Source organism: Rhinatrema bivittatum, chromosome 9, assembly GCF_901001135.1.
Source record: "Rhinatrema bivittatum chromosome 9, aRhiBiv1.1, whole genome shotgun sequence".
Taxonomy (NCBI): domain Eukaryota; kingdom Metazoa; phylum Chordata; class Amphibia; order Gymnophiona; family Rhinatrematidae; genus Rhinatrema; species Rhinatrema bivittatum.
This window is the reverse complement of record NC_042623.1, coordinates 81,491,324-81,511,057: the sequence shown is the minus strand read 5'-3', so window position 1 is coordinate 81,511,057 and position 19,734 is coordinate 81,491,324. Positions and strand designations below refer to the sequence as shown.

General features: G+C 43.1%; 1 protein-coding gene across 6 annotated transcripts in view; it reads left to right on the top strand.

Moving 5' to 3' along the window:
* PLXNB2 (plexin B2) overlaps window positions 1–19,734 on the top strand; it is a 503,243-nt gene that overhangs the window by 377,189 nt on the left and 106,320 nt on the right. For all 6 annotated transcript variants that reach the window (XM_029617384.1, XM_029617385.1, XM_029617386.1 and 3 more), the window contains one exon: window positions 8,507–9,629. In XM_029617384.1, coding sequence (XP_029473244.1) covers window positions 8,507–9,629 — 1,123 coding nt within the window. The remainder of the gene's footprint in view (window positions 1–8,506; window positions 9,630–19,734) is intronic.

Below are 19,734 nucleotides of genomic sequence, written 5' to 3'. Positions count from 1 at the left end.
TTTAATTCATATGTTATTTCATAGTCTTGGTTTTCAGTTAATCATAGCAGTTAATCAAATTTGAATAGGTTGGCGTATATAATTCCATGAATACCTTGCGAAAATAGATTTTGCGATCTCAAATTTTTTTGCAAAGTCTCCATGCTAGACAAGGAAAAAATTGCTAGCACTTTTGTTTTAAAACGTAAATAATTGGTACCAGGTACTTGAATATAATTTGACTTTTCAATTCTGAACCTTTAAATTTAAACATTTAAAAAATGTAATTTTATGTTGACATTTTCTAGAAACACTAACATAGAAATGATAGCAGAAAAGGTCCATGCAGTCTGCCCAGCACGCTTCTTATGGTAGCAGGTTACCCCCTCCCATGTTTCTCTTAAGTATAGTATAGATGGTCCTGCATTCTGTGCAGTTATTGTTGAGCCTTATGATAGCCCATAAAAAATTTACTGTTAGCAACATTTTTACTGGCTGATGAACTGCCTTAAAATTTTAGGCACTGCTGCTTGAGATGCTTATGGACTTGCCTGTAGAAGCAGTTCTGTGCTTTGTTCCCTTACGTCTGCATTATCAGTACCCCAGACTGTAAATGTTCGGGCCCATGTTGGTTGTCGTCTGAATCCATTTCCCCTTTCCCCCACCATCGAAGCGGAGAGCAATGTTATAGTAGTGTAAAAAGCATCAAGGCTTGTTGGTTAAGGGTAGTAATCCCACGCCCTATGTTAAGGGCAGTAACTGCTGCTCCATGCAGGTTAACCCCTTGCTTATCAGTACTCCAGACTGTACATGTCTGGATCCTCTTGGTTGCTTCTGAATCCCCTTTTCCCCTGCTGGGAAGTGGAGAGCAATGTTGCAGTAGCATCAACCAATGCTAAACTATTAACAGTTTGTTATAAATTACTAAATTCTGTGTTGTATTTCAGCTTAAGCTTTCTCTCCCCATTTGACATTAAGAACATAAGTTGCCATACTGGGTCAGACCAAAGGTCCATCAAGACCAGCATCCTGTTTCCAACAGTGGCCAGTCCAGGCTATAAGAACCTGGCAAGTCCCCAAACACTAAGTAGATCCCATGCTTCTAATGCCAGTAATAGCAGTGGCTATTCCCAGAGTCAACTTGATTAGTAGCAGTTAATGGACTTCTCCAAGAACTTAGTCAAACCGGTTTTGCAGGTGTCAAGCCCCCACTGATGGGAAAGTTTCCCCTACGTCATTGTCCTTTGCTCTTTCTGGTCTGTGTCTTGCTCTGCTTTGAAGGATGCATACTTTTTTCTGAAAGCACTTTCTTCTTCTTTTTCTTTTTTCTGAGATTTCTATTTCTATTCCGGGCGCTTTTTTTTTTTCTGCTGACATCTTGACTCTTTGGCTTTCCTAGTTTTTTCCTCCATTTCCTTCCCCAACTTTCCTGTGACTCTGACTCAGGTTAAGGAGGCTAGGAGTGAGCCTATAGCTTTTACCGGCTGTCAGCCTGTGACTCTGCTTGCACTTTCTGGAGCACGGCCTGCTTCCTTACTCTATCCGGTGCTTTTTGCTAGGCCTAGCAAAGTGAGTAGGAATTTTCCAGATCCCCCAAAGGACCATTGCTTGCAGCAATTTAAATTTTCAGGCAAGCAGCTCCCTGCAGTTGTATTAAAAGTTCAGAGGCAATTAAGCCACTGATCACCAAAGCAGTGGGAGATGGAAGAAAATTTAAAAACAATTTATATATTCAGCACACATTAAAGGACTATTATTAAAACAATTTACTGTTCACAGATTATTAAATATAATATGCCAAAAGCCATTTCAGAAGAGTCATAATGTCATTAACCATTTATAAAAAGTATGAGTTTTGTTCCTTTTTTTTTTTTTTAACAGGGAAATAAATGCATCTCAGTCACACAGAACTGTAAATAGAAGTGGATGTGGATTAGACTTGCATTTCATGCTTTTGCTCCTGGCCAGCTATTGGCTGCTGTGAGTTTTGTGACTTGCTCTGGAATCTGTCGGTAGAGCATATTTAAAAAAAAATTTTTTAAATAAATGAAAAATAATGATGTGGGCCTTTCGAGACAGCAGAGAAATGGGGTAGGGGGAAGGATGGAGATAGGACAAAATTCTTTTTTTTTTGTGATACTAAGATCTGAAATAGAACAGGAGACAACTGAAAGCATAGATTTTAAGAGAAGCAATCCAGGAAGCCTTGAGGAGTGGTCAACCACTTGCCAGCTAACCTTCAGTACTGAAAAATGCAGAGTTGTGTGTTTCTGCTGCAGGAATCTGAGGGAGTGGCACACATGAGGTGAGATACTGATGCCCACAGAGCAGGAGAGAATCCTTGGTTTGGGTAGTGGGGTGGGGAGGGCGTAGAATAATATCTGAATTTTTTAGGCAGCAAAACTGTGTGCCATGTTGGTGGCTAGAAATGGAAGTCTAACTGGTAATGCTTCACAACAGTGGTAGTAGAGAGGCAGTTGGAAACTACAGGCCGGTTAGCCTCACATCCCTGGTGGGAAAATTAATGGAGACTCAGCTGAAGGAAAGCATAATGAACTGTCTACAATCTGGTGGGTTGCTGGACCTGAGGCAGTATGGATTCACCAGACAAATTTGAATGATGTTTTTGGATCGAGGAAGAGTACTCGATGTTATCTACTTGGATTTCAGCAAAGTTTTTGATTCAGTCCCACATAGGAGGACTGTGAATACAATGAGAAGCTTGGGAGTGAGTGTGAAGGTAGTAGCGTGGATTACAAACTGACTTGACCGATAGTGTGTAATGGTAAATGGAACCGTACTCTGAAGAGAGCAGTGTTAAGCGGAGTGCCACAGGAATCAGTGTTGGAACCGCTTCTGCTCAATATCTTTGAGCGATATTGCAGAATGGGAAGAAGGTAAAGTATGTCTATTTGCGGATGATACTAAAATACTAAGATCTGCAACAGTGTAGACATGCCTGAGGGAGTAGAGAGAATGAAAAGTGATTTAAGAAAGCTGGAAGAGTGGTCGAAGATTTTACAGCTGGGATTCAATGCCAAGAAGTGCAGAATCATGCTTCTGAGATGTGATACTCCAAAAGGGCTGTATGTGTTTGGGGAGATGGCAGGAAAGACTGATGTGCATGGACCAAGAGAGGGATCTTGGGATGATGGTGTCTGGGGAACTCAAAATGGCAAAGCAATGTGACAAGGCGATAGTTAAAGCCAGAAGAATGCTGGGCTGCATAGAGAGAGGAATAACCAGTAAGAAAAAGGTGATAATGCCCTTGTACAGGTCCTTGGTGAGGCATCCCCTGGATTACTGTGTTCAGTTCTGGAGACTATCTCAAAAAAGATAGAGACAGGATGGAGGCAGTCCAGAGAAAGACAATGAAAATGGTGTGGGGTCTGTATTGGAAGACCAATGAGGAGAGGCTGAAGGATCTGAATATGTATACCCTGGAAGAAAGGTGCAGGTGAGAATGATATAGACCTTCAGATACCTGAAATGTTTCAGTGATGTATGGACGTCGAACCTTTTTTGTTGTAAAGAAAACAATAGAACTAGGGGTCAGACTCAGAGGATGAGACTCAGAATCATCAAGAAATATTTCTTCATGGAGAGGGTGGTGGAGGCCTGGAATGCCCTTCCGGAAGAGGTGGTGAAGAAGAAAACAGTCAAAGAATTCAAAGGAACATAGAATAAACACTGTGGGATCTCTAAAGTTTAGAGGATGAAAATGAGATAAGCATGCAGGGGGGTAACTAACTGGTACAGCAGTTACCACTCTTACAGAAGGCGTGAAGATTACTACCCTTAACCAATTTGCTTTGCTTTTAATGCAACTGCAACATTGCTCCTCGCTTAGAAGGCAGAGGGAAAAGTGGAATTGAATTAAGATGACAACCGAGGGCTCTGACTTCCATGGTCTGGGATATTGTTACATAGACATAAGGGAAAAAGCACAAGACTGCTTCTATGGCAAAGTCCTAAAGGAAACAAAGCTTATATGGGAGTAACTAGCTGGTTGGCAGTTACTACCCTTAACCAATAAGCCTTGGTACTTTTGATGCAACTCCAACATTGCTCTCAGCTTTAACGGCAGAGTAAAAGGGCAACTGGATTTAGACAGCAACCAACAAGGACCCCGACTTTTACAGTCTGCAGAAATGAGGGGTATGGGGGTAACCAGCACAGAGCGGCAGTAACTACCCTTAACAGAGGGCATGGGATTACTACCCTTAAACAAGAAGCCTTGAAGCTTTTGATATAACTGCCACATCTCTCTCTACTTCGAAGGAGAGAGGTGGGGGGTTGAAAGGAAAGAGAAATTTGGATTCAGAGATAACCAACATGAGCCATGACTTTCTTACAATCTAGGGTACTGAAGCTCAGATATTAAGGAAAAAGCACAGAACTGCTTCTACGGACAAGTCCATAAGCAAAGCACATCAAGCAAAACTGACTGATACATGGGGGTAACCTGCACGGCGCGGCAGATGCTACCATGGGAATCTTGCTGGGCAGACTGGATGGACCATTGGTCCTTTTCTACCGTCATTTCTGTGTTTCTGTTATATGTATGCTGATGCAATTGGGTTTCCCTGCAGGTAATTCTGTTAAAGAATACTGGAAGTCTCAACAAAGGCAACTTTTAAAGCACATAAATGTCACTTGATACGCTTTGCTTTTGAGATCAGCTAGCCCACTAATAGCTCTTTACGTTATTACAAAGCTTTGTAGTTAGACATAGGATGGGAAGGGTGCTGGGTTTAAATTAAGTGGGATATCTTGTATGCCCCTCCGTCCAATACAGTGGAGTACAAATGAGGAAGATGACAAAAAATGGTCCTGAATAAAGCGAAATCATGTTGTGTGACTAGCAGCTAGGACATATATGTGCAGTATGGACAGGCATAACTTGGCAACTGGATTGGTCCATTGGTCTTTTTCTGCCAACCTCGGCTTTGATGGATCAGTTCACATTCCCTGCGATTGGCAAACTCCCAAATTTACCAATCAGGAAGAGCTCAAGGAGTAATTTAATGGTTAGAGCAGTGGGCTAAGAACCAGGTAGGCCAGGGTTCAAATCCCACTGCTGCTCCTTGTGACCTTCGACAAGTCATGTCACTCAGGTACAAGCTTGCCTCAGGTACAAGCTTAGATTGTGGACAGGGAAATATCTACAGTACCTAACCTTAAGTTACCAATTAAAAAGGGAAGAGCTAAATAATTTAGTTGGGGGATGTGCTAATGACATAAAGTTTGGATTTCTATAGTGCATTCTACAGTTGGAAACTTCAGAACACATCATGTATGTCATTGAGTCTCTCAGATTTGAATGTTGTTTAGCTTTGTCTATGCTGCATTAACCATGTTTTGGTTTTTTGTTTGTTTTTTTTTTTTTAAATCTAAAAGTAAGCTCTCTTGCTCAAATACCTGAATGGTTTTATATTTGTAACTTAGTCTGACCCAGCATGGCACTTGTTATATTAAGTCCATTGAGGCCAACATACTGACTCTGACAGTGGCCAATCTGGTTCACAAATACCTAGCAGGTCCCAAAAAGTATATCTATTAATTATTACTCGCTCCCAAGGATAGCAATGGCTTTCCCTAGTTTACCTGGCTAATAATGTTTTATGTACAATTTTCTCAAGGAAGCTGTCCAAACTTCTCTTAAACCCCCACTAAGCTAGTCGCCTTGATCATATCCTCTGGATACAGATTCCTCAGCTTGATGGTGCATTGAGTGAAAAAGTACTTTCTACTGCTGGTTCGTTATAATAATTCCAAAACAAACTTATGTACCCGTTCCACCCTAGTCATGATTTTATAAATTTCTACCGTCTCTTTTCCATGCTATACAGTCCCAATCTGTATAGCCTCTGATATAGTAGCCTTTCTTTACCTTTTATCCTAATGCATTTTCTAAAAAATTAAATGGGACTGATGTCTGATATATGTTTCAATAGTAGTCTGCGACTGTCTATATTCTGAAGGTCCCTATAAAATATTGGTGTGAGTGATGTTTGCTTATGCGTTTTACGGATTCTTTCTGTTAAGTCTCCCAGCAATAACCGAACTGATAAGTTGACTTCTCAGTCTAAAAAAAAAAAAAAAAAACTACCTCTCATTTAGTTGTGTTTAACTGTTATGAGTAGTAGTTATGTTCTGTAAGTGGACCTAGTTGCTTATAGTATACAGATTTCGCATGCAGTTTTATTACATTGTAAAATGAGTCTTTATACTCCATTATATTATTTTGTTTACTTTTATTTGCTCTTTATAACTGAAATGAATAGATCTTGTTGGAGATGGAAAATTATTTAGAGCACTTAGGCGCCAATCAAAATGTTTTTCGGAGGCAGGAATTTTTTTTTTTTTTTTTTGCTTAGTTTATCTGGGGCGGGGGGGCATCTATTTTTTAGGTTGTTTTTTGGGGGGTTTTTCTTTTTACTTTGTGCTTTTCTTTCCTTTCCTCCGCTCCCTTTTCTTCAGGCACTCTCCTCCTCTTCACTCCCTCCACCACTTGCTTCCTTCTGTGACTGGACTTCAGTTCTGTTTACTCGTTTGCTGTCCGAATTTCTCAGCACAGGCCATCATGCTGCACCAGCACAGATGCCATGTAATCGAATGTTTCCGGATCTGCAGTAATAAGATATGGAAGTCCTCAGTTGTCTGTTCTCTTGACTTGCATTATAGTTCACTTTTATGCACTGTATTCAGGCTGCTTTGGGCCTGCAAAATTAGCAAGGGTTGAGACACATTTTAAAGTTTGACTGGCACATGATTTCCACCCAGTTTCCTTCCACAACATTGATTGATTGAGTGTGGACTTCTTTAAAAAATTGCATTACAGTAGGCCAGCCGTTGAGTTTCTGCCATTTACTGTAGTTTGCTATGCAGGAGACCCTCCTGTTCGGCCATTGGCGTTTGAGAAGATTGCAGGAGCGTTTTCAGTCATTGGAAGGAAAGAATCAAGGGAGAAAGAGCAAAACGAATGAGTTCTGCAGGAACAACCCCCTCAGAGCAAATGAACAGCACTAAAGGAATCAAATGTCCTGGTCGGCCCAGGACAGTTACCATAGGGGAGATGGGGGAGGAATATTCTTTATAAAGAGATTCCGATTTAATGCAGTTTTTGAGACCCATACCTAAAGTCATCTGTCTGAACTGCTTCTTGTAAGGATGTGCATTCTTTAGGGAGAAACAGCATTGACGTAGAAAAGCTGCTCTTTCAAGAATTTTGTAGAACAGTTTCCGGTCCATTAGTTCGAGCTGCTCTTTGTTCCCTGCTGGGATCTCCTCAATGTCTCTGGGTCCCAGCAGGGGGGAGAGACACATTGGTAAGAAATAAACAGTGCATTAAATAATTATGAATTAAATGACATTTTATAAATTTCTGTCCTGAAGAGGTACTACATAGAGATGAACGTTTTTCACCCTATGACTGACTTGTTCCATTGAAATGACATTTTAAAAATGTACATGCTAATTTTGCTTTTTTCCTTACTATGTAGCCCCTAACACTTTTTGGTGTAGTGGTGGTCCAGGGCCGCCTCTAAACCCCCCCCCCCCCCACCTGAAAAAACAACAACTCGGGGCCAGAGACCTCCCTTTTCCTGAATACTGAAATGGCCAAGAGGGTATAAAATGTTATAAATCAATTCATTAGAATTGGATACTCTCCCCTCCTGCCCTACTGGCATCTCTTCAGAATGGTGCCAGTCTCAAGGAAGGCCAAATGCCATTTTGTTGGCACAGGAAAATGGCACCAGCCAGCCCTGAGACAGGCACCATTTTGACATCACTATGGTACTGCTTTCAGGGTGGTGCCATTTTGAAAAGGACAGCGGTAGGGCAGGAGGCGAGTGGGCATCCGTTGTGCCCCTTTAAGGATTGAAACCCCCCCCCCCACTAACCAAGGCTGGGGAAGTGCCCGGCCCCTGCATTCTTTTTGGAGTCAAGGGGGGGAAAGGCTCAGACCAGTACCAGAGGCTGGTTGGGGATTTATTTATTTTTGCTTTATTCAAAAGGAAACAAAAGTAAAACCAATAAAATTCCTTTGACTTTGCTTTTGTTCCATTTTGAAAACAAAATAGGAAATGATTTAATTTCAGACAAACGCACATGCCTGCTGTATACAGAAGGAAAAATAGGTCGTATACAGCAACTTTCCTACAAACTGTCTCAAAGTGCTTTATAACACTAAGGCAATTGTATATCTGCCAACACATTTCACTGTAATGGGAAGAGAGGGGAAGCTCATAGGGAAAGATTTAGTTAAGAGTTTAAGGATCTGGCTGCTTGAGTAGCGGCAATGAAAAATTGGACACAAATCTGGAACTTAATGGGCTATGGCCATTTGATGAAATCCCTGCGTTGCTTTGCACCACAAAAGATTCTGATGAGCTCTAGATCCCTTTTCTGAGAAGCTACATTATGAGCTGTAACTGTTTACTTTTTTGCATACTCCATGCTTCCTGCAAGATCGTGCCAAATGTGCGTTGATCTTATTGTTCTTTCTTTCTTTCTCTTGTAGGTGCCTCACGGAGATGGCGCTATGGATCTTGTCACTTCGCATTTTGATCTACTCCAGCCTCTTCTGGGGATCTCAGGCTGAGAAGTTCACTTCTATTTCTTTTGATACGGAGTTAAACCACCTGACTATCAACAATGACACCGACACAGTATACTTGGGAGCAGTTGATGCCCTGTATCAGCTCACTGCCGACCTGCAGCTGAAGTTCAACGTGACCACGGGGCCCGAACTAGATGATAAAATGTGTACACCCCCAATTGATTCAAAACAGTGTCCAAATTCAAAGCCGACACACAATTACAACAAGTTGCTCTTGCTGGACAAGTTAAACAATAGAATTGTTGTGTGCGGGAGTATTTTTAAAGGAATCTGTGCGCTGAGGGAATTGGAGAATATCACAGTTAAACTCTTCTATGAAGACAGCAGTGGAGAGAAGTCTTTTGTTGCGAGTAACGATGAGAAAGTAGCCACCGTAGGGCTGGTCACCACCCTGCCAGAGCAAAATTCACGGGCCCTCTTTGTTGGGAAAGGCAACAGCCAGCACGACAATGGCATAATCATTAGTACTAGACTACTTGACTTCCAGGAAGGGAAAGATATTTTTGAAACCTACACAGATAATTCAGCTTTTAAGTATGGCTCTGTCTCAACAAGCATTCAACAGTTTGTCAAAGCCTTTGAAGATGGCGGCTATGTCTATTTCATTTCCAGTAGACTGGATAAGAACACCAACAAGAATCGAACCCTAATCACACGTCTGTGTAAGAAGGACCTCTCCTACTATTCCTACATTGAGATGGACTTGGAGTGTAAGAATGAGGAAAACGCGTACAATATTTGCCAGTCCGTCTACATTGCCAGTCCTGGGGAGAAACTAGCCCAAGACCTGTCAAATTCTGGGCAGTATGGGAGTGTTGCAGCCCATGACAAAGTGCTTTTTGCTGTGTTTCACAAAGACAACAAGGACCGTGGCTCAGCCATATGCATGTTCTCCTTGCAACAAATCAATGAAAAGCTGGAAGAGAACAGAGAGACGTGTTACAGCACCCAAGGAAACAAATTAATAAATGGGAAGAAAGTCTTTTATAAGCCTTACGGTACAGACATCACCTGTGAAATGAAGGTAGTAGAATCGTGACTGATTTTTTTTTTTTTTTTTTAGCACTGGCCTCCATTGCTCACAAGGGCAGTGATAGGTGCCATAATTTTACATTTTTTGGCATAATATGCGTTCTAACGTATGTGTGTGTGTGTGTGTGTTAAGAGACTCTCTAGCAGGTAAAACTGGAGGATCAACTGATTGAGTATCAAAAATGTATCTGAGGCTTACCAGCCAGGGGAAAATTATTCATTAAATCAACTTTTCATTCTATTTTCCTTCAAGCTCCTTTCCCCTCCCATTCTCCTGCAGGTTTCTGTCCTTCCTTCGTTTCCCTCTGCCCCATCCCCCGCTTTCTCCAGCTGTCTCATGCTCCCTTCCTCCCACAGCTCCTTTCTTAGCTCCGGCTCCTCTCATTCTCTCTAACCATTGGGGCCACTGGAGGAGCTACTCCCATGCCAGCAGGACTCGCACAGCAGGCGCAGAGGTGGTAAGGGAGGACATCCGCACCAGGGACAGGATTTTGTACTGGGGATTCAGGTGCAGCAGACAACTTAACTCCTGCGAGGCGGCTGCTTTCTCTTGGCCCTAGAAGGCTAGCAGAATGCTTGTTTATAAATAAAAAGCCAGCCACACAGGGACCCAGCAAACATGATAGTAGTCCCTACGGCTGTGGCCCCTCCCCCCACCTCATGTGCTTTATGGTTAGACAGAGTACATGGGATTGTGGGAGGGGTAGCAACCACAGGACCCAGGAGAGCAACTCGCTGTCCCGTCCCCCCCCCCCCACCCCAGTGTTGTCTTCCACTGCCGCAAAGGTAATGGCAGGGAGGGTAAGTGGGTTCTGTACCGTCAGTGGGATGGTTCAGCCCGGCCATACTGCGCTTCCTCTTTTGATCGACCCCTATAAGGTTGCTCAGCAATAATGAGCAGAGAAGTGGAAATTTCTTTTGAGTCTCGCTTCTCAGACCCTTCAGAATTAGTAAATTAGAGCTATCAAAATAGTGAACCTTGTTTTGCTGCCGCAATGAATTATGAATTTTGCTACAATATACACTGATCTGTTACTTTATTAAAGCGGCATTCTGGCTGAGACATTCGGCGCCATCCGCTGGGTGAGACCAACATAAGAAGCGCAACTCGTTCTAGCTCCTCTCCCCCTCCCCCACAGGATACCTCTCACCATTCACTGGTTTCCTGGGCTGGGATACTGCCACCACCACCGCCGCCGCGCCTCCATGTGCACGCTGCCCAAGGCTCTGAAACACATGAGCGCAGGAGGCTGCATCTCAGTGAGTCTCACACTTGATACTTGAGACTTTGGCATGTCTGCCTGTGCAGGCTAGCACTAGGGCAGTGCTAAGGGCCTTCTACTTCTGGATATTAGGCACCCTAGGTGAACTTTCAGCCTTGTGCCTCACCCCTTCTCCATAACATTTAGGCTCATAAGCTCTCCCCCACCCCGAGATTTGATAATTAAACTAAATAATCTTTGAAACACCCCCCCCCCCCCCCCGGAACAAATCTATAAAATGCTTTTACATTTTGAGCTGTCAGACTCCCATACACACATAATACAAATATTTTTCAGAAATCATGTCAGTAAGTAATGATCTGTGATTTTTAGAGACAAAAAAAAAAAAATCCCATACTACTTTAGTTGAAAGTAATCTCTGAAAGGCTGGCTGACCTGAACTAGGATAATTTCTTCTTATTTTAGTCTCTCTTCCAGCTCTTCTCTCCCATCACCCTGTCAATCTTTACATTCCCCCTCCACAGACATCCTTCTCCAGCTATCTAACCCCTTCTGCATCTGATTCTTCCCTTCAGAGAGCCCCTTCCTTCAAACGTTGCCCTGGCCAGGTCAGTGGCAGCATTTTCCTTTGAGCCTCAACCCAAAGCTGGATGGGAAGAGAAGGCAGGCTGGTGACAGGGGCAACATTTTTCTCTTAGGCAAGGTTCAGTGGTGAGCGAGGAGAGAGGAACGGTGGCACTTTCCACCAGCCCTTACCCTCTGGCTGGTCCAAAGGCCAACTGTGATCTGCAAGTGGCAGCAGCAGCATTAATAATGAAAGTCTGAGCAAGCTCACAGACCCTGCAGTGGTCCCAAACCCTCCTCCCTCAGGGCTTGCTGTTAACCTGTGAGAGCAGGGCTGCTGCAGGACTGTGAGTGCATGCTGGCTGAAAGGCCCTGTGCTGCGGCCCCTGGCAGTCCAGCTATCTGCCACTCCCGGACTGTCGGCTGCCACGATCCAAAATGACACCTTTAGCCCTTACCATCTGACGGGCTACCAATGCCTCTGTCACATGGTAGGGGCAATGGATGACAGTGCCATTTTGGTTAGTGGCAGCTGACGGCCCAGGAGCAGCAGATTGCTTCCGGGTCCCCCGCTGGATCACCAAGGGCTTTTGTGAGTCTTGGGAGGGGTAATTTTATTTAAATTTGGAGGGGAGCGGTGGCATGTGCTCCCCATCTCAGGTGGCACATTGCCATGAGCCACCCCTGCTGTTTGGAAAGCCCTGCTCTAAGAAGCTGACCACTTCTGCACATAGGTACAATAGTCAAAGTCCCCAGAGCAGAGGCGCACTTGAGTTTAATCTAGCTATGTGATAATTTCAAAGAAATTGGGGTGTTTTGTCTAGTTCTGGGTCTGAAGAGGTTAAGCATTTTATCATTCATAGGTCATTCAGGATGCAATCATTAGCTTTTGTTACCCAGATTATTTGGCTGTCATGTTATCAGTAATGATGTGTTTATTATCTCTATAAGACTAATTACCATGATAAAGCATTTAAAAAAAACTCAACCTTTTTTTTTTTTTTTTTTTCATGGTATGGATGGAGAGGGGCAATGATGACATTGCTGGTTAATCAGTAAAAGTGTTACTGGTAGCTTAAAATGTGATCATTATCAGTCAAATGCACTTTTTGTTCACTTGAATTATATATTGGATGATATTTTTTATTGAACCTGAATTTTCAGGGCATTGCCTTGGATATTCACATAGCAGAGAGTCACTGATAGTATCTGTTCTTTGTGATAGGACGCACACAATGACGTAGCAGGGAATTTTTCTTTCTTTAGACAATTTTCTAATTGGACCAACCTGGTTTCAAGAGTCTGTAGTAGTAAGGGACTAGGCAGTAGGGGATGCAGACCCACAGGGTGGGTCATCGGTTGAGGAAGGTGCTGTCAAAGGTTCTGAGTTTGGAATATTTCAGATTCCTTATTCTATGAAGGATTGTCACCCTGCCAGAGGACACACGTGAGAAGAGGTCGTTGAATTTTTTTATTTTTTTTCCCAATAAGGAAGCCACAATAGAGCAGTGCCATATATATTACTGTTTGGTTGTCTGGCACTGGTGATAGAGAATGGTTCCCTGAGTCATATTCAGTATGAGAACTCTCCAGCACACTCTGTCAAAGAATTGAGAATTGCCTAGGAAAGATACCAATCAGTCTAAGTCTGTCAAAGGAGATCTGAGAGGAAGTGTTTCCCAACGGAATGCCCTTAGTCAGGACTGGGTTTTCATTTCTATAGATGTGAGCTGGTAGTAGGTGTAGAGTGCCACTCTGATGTGCCTGTTGGAACAAGGCAGGAGGTCTGTGACAGATCATTCTGGAAATGAGAGTTGTGTTTTGGGCTCTAGCATCCTTTCAGGCAAGCTTCCATCAGAGAAACATCAGGATTAGGTTGCACAATTTTGTCTGTCATGTACCTGAACAAATGGGCAAAGACACAAGTCCTAGCATGATGGTATAAACAACCAGTATTCCTTTTTTTTTTTATCCAGCAGTATCCTCCTGCTCATTTTGTACTTCCAGCTCAGTCCGAACCAGGATTTGTTCTGGCACCAGAGGCCTTCATTCTCAACCATCCAGGAAATCTTTCCCCTATTTTATACATCTCCTCCCCCAGCACATCTAATCTGGTCATTGCAGTGATGATCCTGGGCAGAGCAATGCAACAGAATTCTTCTGGACTCCTGTCATGGGCCTTGAATCTGCCCATCGGGTGTTACTCTTGAGCAGTGACCATGAAATCCTCCCCCACCCCCACCTCGGGCTGTGAAAGTTGCCTCTGCAGCTCTGGCCAGCCTAGGGAGCAAAAGACTCAGCCCCTGAATCAAAATGGGAAACCTTCCACAAAGTAATACACAGCATGAGCCAATGGGCCAGTCAAGTCTTCCATCTATTTTTAGCCATGCATGTTGCAGGGTCAGGGTGAATAAATCTGCTTAGCCAATCTACCTGCCAAACCTTGTACCATGAGAATGGGAACAGAAGCAGAAAATGTTCCAGATCATTTGTGACATCTTAGACTCCAGACTTGGGCTTCATGTCTTCCCCCCCCCAAACAGTTATCATATTTGTCTGCAGATCTAAGCATCACAGTAGGTGTCTGCTCTGCTATAGCTATTTCCACCATGATTTCTGTTTAGATGGGTGATAGTGCATCCTTTTTCGCTCAATATGAGATTGCTTTTTAGGCCCAGGAAACCTTGCGTTCAAGAACTGATAAACGTTATCGGTTGAGAAACTTCTGTAATCAGACATGTCAGGAGCCAGATTCAGGATCTCTAATTTTTCACTAGCTTCAAATTGAAAGGGAAGAATTAAAGAAAAAGGACTATTCAGCTAGAGTAGTGCCGGGTCTATCAGTGTCCAGAAAATCATCTACAAATCATCATCATATAATGTTTGGGAAGAGTTTGCCTAATGGACATAGTAAAGAGGTCTACTGGCTGCCAGAGCATTGATTGTAGTTTACAAATTTTTAGTTGACAGGTTGGACTGGGGATCCAGATGAGTTCCTTTGAGAGACTAAATAGCTGCCATACTTACCATTAAAAGTCCAGCTGAAGGGAAGAAGATTACCTTAACACAAGGAGCCTGATATTCAGATTGGCACTCAGCCAGACAAGTCAATGGCAGGAATGCGCGGAGCTTTGTTCAGAGTTAGCTGGCTGATTGATCCAGCCAACTTTGTTCGGGCTAAAAGGCTGTCCTAAAGTTAGCCGGTTATCTATAACCGGCTAATTTTAAGATAGCTGGGTATATTCATCGGTGCGGCTGTGCACTAGTTAGCTAACTAGCAGAGCTGCGTGGCGGCTGAATATGGACCTTTGGGTTATTAGCCATTCCTTTAGAGCAGCAAAGTTGACTAGGCCAGCTAGTCATGGAGCTGTCATGGAGCTTGAATTTGATTTTGAAGGCCTTGTTATAGTCTCTATGAACTGTTAGGTTTGGGTATCTTCCTAATTTCTGACCATTAAAAAAGTTTTCCTTGTTATAATATTGCTCTATCAGAAGAATCTATGAACTACAAAAGTTTTCTTTATTTTACCCTCTTTCTACAGATTTTTCAAGGGCAATAATGTCCTTGGACAGTTCTGAGTTTCATTTGAAAAGCAAACTCCACATTTGATTTAAATCGGGAATTGTTCTACCTTGTGCAAATCCAGTGTCCTGGAAAGGGGAATGAATTCTCAGGATGTAAAAAGTCTTTAAAGCTTTATTTACACAGTCTGAATGGATTTTCATGCTCTTTCCAGTGAGCAAAGGTGAAAGCATCTTCAAGGTAATCCACTTTCAGATAGATAAAATGTATTTTTAGGCATTTCAGAGAGGACTCTATCAAGTTCCAGATTTTCGAAGACTCGTTCCATTAGGGCAGCAGCCTCTCAGTCAGTGATAAAGGTGGCATCTCTTTTGGATCTGTGTAAGGCAGCCTCTTGAAAATCAGTTCACACATTCACAAAGCATTACCAGGTAGACAAGTGGGTACCTGCAGATGCAGAATATTACAGCCTGCAATCTTCCTGCCCTCATAGAGAACTGCTGTGCTGAGTCTCAGTGGTATGGGCTGAATTGAGATGCAGCAGACTAGGAAATTACGCACCTGATAATTCCTTTCTGTTAGTCTCAAGCCAGACATCAACCCGTCCAGCATAAATCAGATAGCAGCTGAGTGTGGGTTGAGTGTGTATTTGTTTATGCTTTTAGTTATATAAGCTGCCTTCTAGCAGTTGCCAGGAAGGTTGGGGGAGTGTCACTAGCACTACGTCCCAGACCCAGTAAACCGTGGTATGGATTCTATGAATGGGGGGAGGGCATATCTCCAGGACCCAAGGCATGATGTAACAAGTCTTTCTATGGGTGTAATCTCTGTTCTTAATTCTTTCAATTACCAGTGCCAGAAAAAAATCAGATGAGACACTCAGGATGGGTGTTCCACAAGAGAAGTTTACTGTGATGCTTTGCCAATGGTTATAAGTTTGTGTACACAGATTTTACTCAGCTTTTACAGTGCACATGACAAATTAAGGAAAGACCTCCATATACGTAGGCACCAGACTGCACTATCGGCTTAGTGTCTCATATCAAAAAGTGCAATATAGTTATAGTCATAGGTCTGGAATAAATGATCGTCCTTCCAATCAGCTATTTTTATGCAAATAATTGCTTCCTGGTAAAAGTGATTTGAGGTTCCAAAAAGGATGCTGCAGTATTTCGAAATCACTTTTCTTCATCAGGGGTTAAATAGAATGCACGGCGGTGGAAACCGAAATAGCCTGCTAGGCTGCCAAAACTCAGTCTGGACCCTAGAGCAGAAGGTAAAACATATGGCATTGTAAGTTGTCAAAACGAGACATAAGCCTTTTAACTTACATAAAATATTCCACTGCAAGAATGTGCATCAACTATAAAGAGATACCGTACTCTGACCACCGGGTGTGAACTGGAACACACAGTTTTCTCTCTCCATAGTCTTTTCCAGGGCAGGAGTGCTTCCCACCCTGAGCAGGACCAGGGAAGCCAGCAGAAATAGACCCCAAATTACTTAAAACTCAAAAATCACTGAGACACGCTCCCAAAAATGACTGGGTGTGAATAAACAATTCTTACTTCCTTTCCTACATCAACCAAGGAGTTGAATACCAGGCTGCAGATGGAATAGGGGAGCCAACAAAAAGATCCTCCTCAAATGCCAAACAAAAGTCCCACACTGACCTCAAGCACCACCAGCTCTTGAGCAGGCAGGAGCGCACCGATGCAGCAGCCCCCACAGGAGGTGCTGTGGCAAAGTGGTATTGCGCCAACTCCTGCTTCTTCACAGGATTCTAAGCTTTGGTCAGATTCTAGTGGAGATCCCCCATAGATTCTCTACGGTTCATATTTTTTTCTAGCATAGCTGTGAAAAGGCAGTTGGACTAAGAAGATAATCCCCACCTATGGTGGGGAGGAAGCAAGAGGAGCCAAAACAGTTGTCTTGTAAGGCTGGTTTCATCCCAACAGATGGAGCTGTACCTTGAAAGGAATTAATGGAACATAAGAAATGTCTTGCTGAGTCAGACCAAGGGCCATCAAGCCCAGCAATGGCCAGAGTTGCAATGATCCAGCAGATCCCAAAAAGTAGAACTATTTCTTGTTACTTTCAGAGATAGTCCAGTCTACCTGGCTAATGTTTGATGGGCTTCCTCCGGGAACTTGTCCGAGCCACTCTTAAACCCCCCACTATGCTAGTCACCTTGACCACAAGCTCTGGCAACAGATTCCACAGCTTGATCGTGCGTTGCATGAAAAAGTGTAATCTAAGATTTTCATTTTCATCTCCTGGTGGTTAGTTTCATGGAGTGTCCCCTTGTTTTAGCAATGTTTGAAAGGGTAAGTAACCATCCTCTATTTACCCATTCCACCCCACTCATGGTTTTATAAACTTCTATCAAAGTCCCCCCCTCAGCCATCTCTTTTCCAGGAGCCCTAACCCGTGTAGTCTCTTATCGTCGGGGAGCCGTGGCACCGCCTTGATCTTTTTTGTTGCCTTCCTTTGCACCTTTTCTAGTTCTGCTGTCTTTTTCTGCGGTGGGGGGGTGACCAGAACTGCTTGTAGTAATCTGTGTTTTTGCACCCTGGTTCGATAACAGAGGCCATGTACGTTCCGTTTTGTTCTCCATTCCTAACATTCTGTTTGTTTTTTAGACGGGGCTGAGGATTTGCTTTATAAGGACTCCAAGGTCCTTTTCCTGGCTGCTAATTCCCAGTACAGAACCCAGCACTGTGTACCTTCCCTCATCAAGTAATTTCCCTCTTATGCACGGCTGCCAAAGTTGCTTAGACTGGCAAGCTCATCTTGAGTTCCTGTGTGATATTTTTTTTTTCTTGTCCACTGAAACGAAAATATAAATGTACCTAAATTTGAAACTAACATGAGTTTATAATAAAACTAGAATGGAAATTTGGAAGTGAAGTTGTTGTCATACTGTGTTGCAATTTACCTCTGAAAGTTGTTCCTTGCCATTAACATATCACCGTGCTTTTTTTTTTTTTGTAAAATACAAAAGGAGCACAGTGGGAAGTTAAAGCCTCTGGGAAGAATCCAGACAAGGACAGAGGAGAATAAATTATTTTGGAGGTGGTTTACCTGCTAAGGGTGTATACAGTTGGTGGTGCAGCTTTTCTTCAGCTAATTTTGGGGGTCTGTTTGAAGAGATGCTGGAAAGAGCCATCGCGGTGCTTGTATAAGCTGATCTTTGGAAGGCCCATTTAGAGTGGGGTTTTCATAGAGAAGTGATTAAAGCAAAACATCCCTAGAAAAGTAGAGCATTATATTCATTTCAAAATGAGATGGTAGATATTTGGGGGTGGAGGGTCTATTTCCCAGTGACAGGGCTTATTTGCATGAGTCATAAGATAGTGGGGATCCTGTGAAAAGGTTAAATGTTACCATAACCGAGTATTTGATGCAATGAGATGTATTATGTCAATTGTCAGAGCCCCTTTTTCTGTAGACTTGCTGGGTTTTAATACAGTAGAATAATTACTGTCTCCAACTGGAAGACATAAACTCCAACCAATGCTTGGGGCTGGTCTTGGTCTGGCTCCACAGGGGCTGCTGCTTAGAGAGCTTGTGTGAGTGATGATTTCACTGTGTATCATCAGCATCAAAACATTTTAATCCTGCCTTTTATTTTTTTGGCCAAACATGGTTGAAAATCCAAACACAAGTGACAAAATAGACATGAGCACAATATAAAGCTATCATCTGCCTGAGAAGCACTGGGCAGGCCAACAGTATAGTTGAGGGCGTGGGATTTTGGGGGGGTGACTTTGTTAGGCTCAGAGCCTCGCAAAATAGTTTTCAGATGACGGAAACTGTGGGAAAGCCCTTGCGCTGCAATAGCTCTTTGCAGAAGAAGGAAGTCGGTCTTGCAAAATGAGATCCTTGAGTATAGTGTGTGACTGCAGACTGTAACATGTTCACAGTCATTGCACTGTGAAGTGGGTTTAAAAGGGATCTGGGAAATGTTCACTGCCCTTTCTGAAGCTGGGAGGAGGTTGAATAAAACACATGCTGCTGATAAACTGCATGCAAGCACGATGACGGGAGCCTAAGGGAGAGATGTGGCAGATTTCTCAATGAAAACAGCCCAGTTTTCAGACAGAAAATTGCTGGGGCCGTTCTGATGCAAATGTGTGCTCTGCAGTGAAACTTGTATCAATGTGCCCCCTTAAAATAAATATAAATACATCTGCATCTCAGGAGGCATGGCCTAGTGGTAGTGCAATAGCCTGAGAGCAAGGGTTCATATCCTAAGCCCCCTCTCTCACCCTCCACTAATGCTCCTTGTAGTCTTGGGCAACTCAATTTTATTTGCTGTTGCTGCAGGGATCCACTTAGATTGTAAGCTCTTTGGGGAAGGGACTTATTGTACTCAAATTCTGGTAATGCTCTAAGCCATCTTGAGAATCATTTAGAAACATAGAAATGATGGCAGAAGAAGACCAAACGGCCCATCCAGTCTGCCCAACAAGTTTCGCACTTTTTTTTTCTCATACTTATGTTACTCTTGGCTCTTAGTAACCTTTTGGTTCTATTTCCCTTCCACCCCCAAAGATGGACTAAAAGTAAAAAAAACAAAACAAAACCCAACTTGTTGATGTCCACGTTCAAAAGGCTTTGTTCTGCTAAGTGCAGGACTTAGGTGGCCAAACTGTTTCTTTGAATTTCCGGTGGCCGTCAGTGCCTCTGGCTTATCTGGGTATATAGCCAGATAAGTCGGAGGCGGTATGGGGCTTTTCAGGGTGGAGTTTTGTTATCAGGGTAATGCCAATATTCAGATTTAT